Below are 6,375 nucleotides of genomic sequence, written 5' to 3'. Positions count from 1 at the left end.
TCCTCGGAAGAACTTAGTGTAACTTGGACAGACATGACAGGGTTGAGGATGCAGAACTTAAGGTGAGAGGATTTAGATATCAAAAGCACTCCGAAGAGGTGGGCTTTTAATTGGGCCTTGAACACTGCCAGAGACTGAGCCCACCTTAGGGCAGCTTGTTCCAAGCATACCGCACAGCAAGGTAGAAGGCACGGAGTCTGGAGCTGGCAGTTGAAGATATGGATCTGGAGGGCTGAGGACAGCTGGAATAGAAGAGTTGTCATGGAGACCGTATCCCTGGGAATATTTTTGGGAGGAAGAGCCCAAGGATCTCTGAAAACGGCATACCCTCCCAAAGTCCGGCGAGACTTGTGCACAGGGAGAGACTTAGGTCAGTGAACTGCAACACCAGCCCTGAGGTCATCCAGACCTGTCCCAAAAACGAAGCTAACTCTTGAAAGGAAGTCTGCTTAAAGTGGCCTTGGAGGCAGCGATCCCAGCCCAAGGACAGAACCAATGAGGCCAACACAGACACTGCATAAGCGATAATAACTTGAATGAGATCAGAAAGGGTGTCTGCCATAATCCACACTGTTCAGCATTAGTTGGGGACAGACCTCCACTTCCACAGAGGGCACCCTGTGCAAGCATGCCTAACATGCACTTGCCATAAAGGAGGCTGTCGCCGCCTGGAAACCTGAATAAGACACTTCAAAAAAGTTTTTAAAATAATTTTTTAAATAAACAAAACCACCACTGTGCAATCCTGGGAATCCTTAAACACTTCTCCTCCAACACTAGGGAGGTCCATGTGTTGGGTATTCTGCACAACGGCGGAATCCATCTTAGGGTGCTCAAAACTGCTGAAAGCAGGATCCAGCGGCGAAAGCTTAGACATAGCTTGAGAAAGCCAGAAAGAGCAGCTTGGGCATCCTTTTGTCCTGTAACCAGACCAAGCAGCCATGGATGGAATGGAAAAACAGAGGGTTTTTTTGTGTTTTTTTTTGCTCTTGCAGAGCCCCAGCAATATACATGGACAAATCCATGCATAAAAAGCCTGCTGACGAAGGGGTCGTCAAGCCAAAACTGACCACTCAGGGTGACCGTGTGAACTAGTCCCAGCAAGGGTGTCAGCCAGATCTAAAATAAAAGCAGTGTCAAGAGATAAAAGCAGCATAATATTCGAATGGCATAATGTAATTGAGCTCTGCCATAGCCAGACAAGAGGGCTCCTGAAAAAGGACCTCTGCTACTGGCGCAACTGGGTTAGAAGAAACAGACGCACCCACCAGCAATGTCCAACAAGCTGGGTTCAAAGAATACATTTTCCAGAGGAGCCAAAAAAAGGTCTGGTGAAAATTCACATTGTGAACACTGCAGGGCCCTGCTAAGGCACTCGCACCATGTCAAAAGAGTCCCCAGACTTGGAACATAGGCGTTTGGTGCCAAACTCCAGAACAACCTCTGGGTGAGATATTTCCTCCAAATCATGGACCCAGGCTGGCTCCCCAACCCTGAGGGATCTCAAGGAGGCGAAGCCCATAGCTCCCACCCCCTACCCCAGCATGATGTAGCACATATTCAACAGATTAGGTGCTGGGGAGTCCATCTCAAAATATTTTTAAGCAAATCGAGGGGTTTTGAGGCAGAAATAAAACTTAAAAAAAACAAAAGACTGATTAAAATACAATATGGCGAATTTCTGACACTGGAGTGCTTGGGGGGGTGAGGGGGGGGTTTGGGGGGTGGGTTGTTCTTGGCTTTTGATGAGTATCTTTTGTCTCCGCGCAGAAACCACGCGATAGACCCTTTTGTCTTGTGTTTTGATTTGTTCCTGGTTCTTTGTATTCAGATTGTGGTTTACTTCTTTGTATTCTTCTTTTCTTAATAAAAGAAAATTTAAACAAACAAACAAAAAAAATACAATATGGCTGCCACCAGCGAATTCACACCAAAAACAAACAAAATCCAAAAATAAAAAATAGCAATTTGGGGTCTGGAGAGGTGGGGGACCCAAATTCTACCTTCAGAAACTGTGAAAAACAATTTTTAAAACGTTTAGCAACCCTTCCCCAAAATTTTCATTGGAAATAATGGAGGATTACTCATAGTTTCTGATATGCCAGCCTGTCAGCTCTTTCACGCAGCAGCTGAATGGAGGAAAAGGATTTTCTGCCTCCGAATAGCTCCAAAATGACCAGACTTGAAGATGACTGCCGGTCAGATGAACACAGACTAACCTCTAGCCCTATGGATCCTCACCATGCAATCAGGGGCAGGAAATGCAGCCCACACCCTGAAACCCAGGGAAGTGTCACTTCAGATGCATAAAGCCTGTGCTTAAACCCCTGACAAGGTCAGTGGGCAAGCAAATTCTCAGGAGAATGGACCCCTGAGTTCAAGAATGGTGACACAAGACAGGCTGGCTCCACAGATCCACTAAAGTTTCTCCGTGAAGCAGCAGTCTAACTCCGCAGGACTGAGTCCTTTCCACCAACAGGGGACCACCAGAAAGGGGTCTCAAGGCACTGAAGCCATTGAAAAATACAAAGTTTAAGTGAAAAAATAAGAAAAAGAAGCAGAACAATTCAAAAGAAACGTAGAAACATTACGGCAGATAAAGGCTAAATGGCCCATCTAGTCTGCCCATTCATAGTAACCATTATCTCTTTCTCTCTCTGAGAGGTCCCATGGATTGCTTGCAGAAATTGAAACTATATATAGCTCTAGCTCTCAGTCTAAGTGGGAGGAGCACTCAGAAAAGTGTTGGATTTCTGCAATTCCCAGATTGCGGGTTAGGATTGAACACCTAGTGTATGGAATCCAGAAGGGACATAACAGAAAGTAGTCATTCTCAGTTAAATCATCTTTTGGTTAGAAGAAACAGATGCCAATATTTTTATTTTTTGGTTAAATCAAGGTAGTTGCAGCCTCATCATATTATTTCCTTGAATGGGGGACTTTTTGAATCAAGTATCAGGCTTTGGAAAGACATTTGGAACCGAGGCCATTCTTGCAGCTTCCTGGAGACTGATTTTCTCCATGCACAAGCAGGAGACTAGCCACACACCAGTGACATTATCCAAACACAACATGGAAAGATTAGCTTTCCTAGAGCAATAGTTCTCAACTCAGTCTTTGGAGCACATCTGGCCAGTTGTATTTTCAGGATGTCCATAAAAAATATGCATTAGATAACTTTGCATGTAAGGGAGGCAGTGCATGTAAATCTCCCTCTTGCATATTTAGTGTAGGACTCCTGAAAACTTGATTGGCAAATTATGGCCCAAAAACTGGGTTGAGAACCACAGTCCTAGAGCTTAGAAAAATCCAGAAAAGACCAGAGCACATGTTAGCTACCTGCCTCCTGTGTGCTGCGGTTATGCTCTAGGTTCCCAGTCTAATGGATGCATCCTCCTGTTCTGGTCTCCTTCCTAAGGCTATCTTTTACAGCCAAGGAAAAAAAAAACCCCATTCCACCACCATTAGCACAAGGTTGCTCTTTGGAATACAGAAGAAAACTATAAAAGGTGGTCTTTCCCCCAGCACTGTCACATGTTCCAGTCATCTCCTCTCAACTACATCACTGCATGAATCAGAGTAAGCCCATTCTGGGCCATCTCTCCCTGTTCTGAAAATTTTGGAGCAAGATTTTAACTTCGAGAAACCTGTTCTCCCAAACTTGCTACATTGGGAAGTCTTCAGCAATTAGGACCCCTGTCCGGGCACACTTCAACCACACAGGTTATATCTACTCAACTGTGCTGCTGAGACTGCTGCTTCAACTCTCCTTGTTCCCTGGCAATATAGCTCCAGCATTTTCTTTCTAAAATGGATGTAGAATGTCCTACGCCCCTTCCAATGTGTTACCTTCTTTACAGGAAAAGTATTGGTGGAATCAGTTCCAGTGAATTGCCATATTTGATTTTTTTTTTTTGTACAATATATAGTGCCAATATTTGTTACATGTGTGTTGACTGCTTTAGGGAAGTCAACTACATCATCTGTGCAGCAGACTTCCGTTTTAGCAGTCCCAAACAAGTATGGGGCCCTGCATTTTTACAGCACTAGTGAAGGCAGCATGATGGCTGCAAGTATTTTCCAGTCAAGGTTTAGAAATCATGCATCAGAAAATGTGCCACATTAAACTAACAAAAGAAACATAATATATGAAATACTGTACTAAATGAGAAAAAGACTTTTAAAAAAATGATGTCCTCAATCATTATTACAGGCCTGCATGCAAGCACTTCCTTCAAGCTGGAAGTCTATACAGCTTTGAAAACAAACTCCTTCAATAATTTTTGTTAATGGATCTTGTAATGTGCCTCATTCTATGCTAACTTGGTAAAGAAAGTGGAATTTTCAGTGCTAGTCACAAATGTACTAAGTAAGCCTGTGGCCTATTGGGGTCTTTTACTGCCATGGTAGAACCTCATGCTATGTATCTAGTTTTAAAATGTCTTTCTGCTGACAGCTATATTGGAAAGAAAAGGAGAATTATTCTAGGCTAAACCTTTCTTCTAGAGAACTGCTGATAACCTCATTCTCTACTCAGCATACTCTTCTCTTAGAGAATAGAATGTCCTGGCCTAAATTCATGTTGAATTGCAGTACTCAAGGCTGGAGCTGGAACACACAAGGCTCCTGTTATAGTATCATAGAAGCAAGGCCTACAAGAATCAATTCATCTTATGCATGGAAACACTGGTGCAATTCTGTGTTCAGTAACTGAACCAAAGAGGATTCAACCCAGAAATACACATACAGAACCCCACTCCAAGAAGGAAAAACAAAGGCTTAAAATGTTCATTTTTCTTCTTCTTAAGAAATACAGACATATTATGCTTATGAATTGCTCCAAAAAAGAATAAACCATTGCTCCTTGGATACTCATTGGACCAAAACACCCCACAACAGGAAACAGCATGGTTTGAAAAGAGAAGTTTCCTGATTGGCCTATGACATGCATAGCGGTGGGCAAGATCCTCACATATTAATTGTTTATAAAAAAAAGTTGAGATCTGCTTTCTGAGCAACATAATTCAATTAGAAAACATTATGAATCCTTTATAATAAATTAAGTCCATAGAAAGGAGGTGCGTAGGCTTCTGCCTTATTTGAAATGACAACCTTGTGCTTTAGTGTTTAAGTCTGTTAACTTGTGGCAAAGAGCTGAGTCCATTGCTTTACAGTGCCACTGTGGTAGGTCTTCCTTCTCAGCAGTTCTTAGCTCATCTGTGGACAAAGCTCCAGCACCAACTGACAACAGAGTCCCGGCTGTGGCTGTAGTTGGGACTGGATTACAATGTGCTGCAAAGATGTCTTAAATCAGCAAACTGGTAGTACCCTGGCACCTACACCTCTGTAGAGAACAGGATGCTCTGGCGCCTGCTGTCTGGTGTTGGGATAGTCTCCAGCTGTAGGAAGTAAAGAAGAACTTGAACCTGAAAGAGAAGAGTATGAGAGAATTCATTCAAGAAGTCTGAAATAAGAAATGTTCCATCCCCAGGGGGAATTGCTAGAAACATGACGGTACATAAAGGCCAAATGGCCCATCTAGTCTGCCCATTGGCCCTTCTGCGGAATGTAAATGTCACAATTGTACTAATAGGCCAACTGCTTTTACTCCAGACCTGTGACATGACTTCTAGTGACCAGCTGTCTGTCAGTGTTATGGGCTGTGAGGGGTTTGCAGGAATTCTGCTGTCCTTCTCAGAGGGTCTCAGCAACGTGGGACCAAACACTGTTGCTAGGTTATGCATAGACATCTTATTGACACTTTCCTTCTCTGCAACTCTGAGAGAGAAGAAAAAAAAAAAGAGAACCAAAGTGAGGGGGAGGAACAAAGGGGGACATGTGGTGAGAAAATGTTTTGGAGGAACAAGGTAGAGATTGACTTGGGGAGAGGGGCATGGTTACCTCTTTAGATGGTCCAAGAGGAAGAGGAAGGTCACCAGGTTGGGTTCTGGAAGTGACAGCAGCAGATTTAGCATACAGCTTTCTTTTGCAACAGAGTCTGAAAGAACTGTTGAATGAGAAAAGAAAGCAGTAAAAATGAAGTCAAGGTGTAGAAGTTAGATTCATATTTACTATAGCATCACATGTTGTTTGTGAAACTTCCCTGCTATGAGATCTGAATTTTACTATCTCATAATACAGTTCTCCAGAATAGGCACTGGAAGGATACAGCACCTTGTAACACTCTGAAAATTGGCACGCTCTTCATCTTCTGCTCCTAATATTAACTACAAGGAAGTTGTTTCAATTAGAATAGCCCAAGTCAAAATTCAAGTCATAGTCCAGAATTTAGCAAAAAAGAGCCATAGCATCTTGTGGACATCTGCAGGATACCGATATAGCAGAGGCAGCTCAAAGAAGAGCCACCAAAATGGT

General features: G+C 43.1%; 1 protein-coding gene across 2 annotated transcripts in view; it reads right to left on the bottom strand.

Annotated features, from left to right (window-relative positions):
- Positions 1-4,770: 4,770 nt before the first annotated feature.
- Positions 4,771-6,375, bottom strand: part of BCR (BCR activator of RhoGEF and GTPase) — a 49,917-nt gene continuing 48,312 nt past the window's right edge. For both annotated transcript variants that reach the window (XM_033955776.1, XM_033955777.1), the window contains 3 exons: positions 5,902-6,007; positions 5,616-5,778; positions 4,771-5,426 (listed from right to left, as the gene is read on the bottom strand). In XM_033955776.1, the coding sequence (XP_033811667.1) occupies positions 5,337-5,426; positions 5,616-5,778; positions 5,902-6,007 (359 nt within the window). In that variant the 3' untranslated portion in view covers positions 4,771-5,336. The remainder of the gene's footprint in view (positions 5,427-5,615; positions 5,779-5,901; positions 6,008-6,375) is intronic.

This window comes from Geotrypetes seraphini, chromosome 8 (genome assembly GCF_902459505.1).
Source record: "Geotrypetes seraphini chromosome 8, aGeoSer1.1, whole genome shotgun sequence".
Classification (NCBI taxonomy): domain Eukaryota; kingdom Metazoa; phylum Chordata; class Amphibia; order Gymnophiona; family Dermophiidae; genus Geotrypetes; species Geotrypetes seraphini.
The sequence above is the reverse complement of the archived record's forward strand: the minus strand, read 5'-3'. Positions and strand labels throughout refer to the sequence as shown.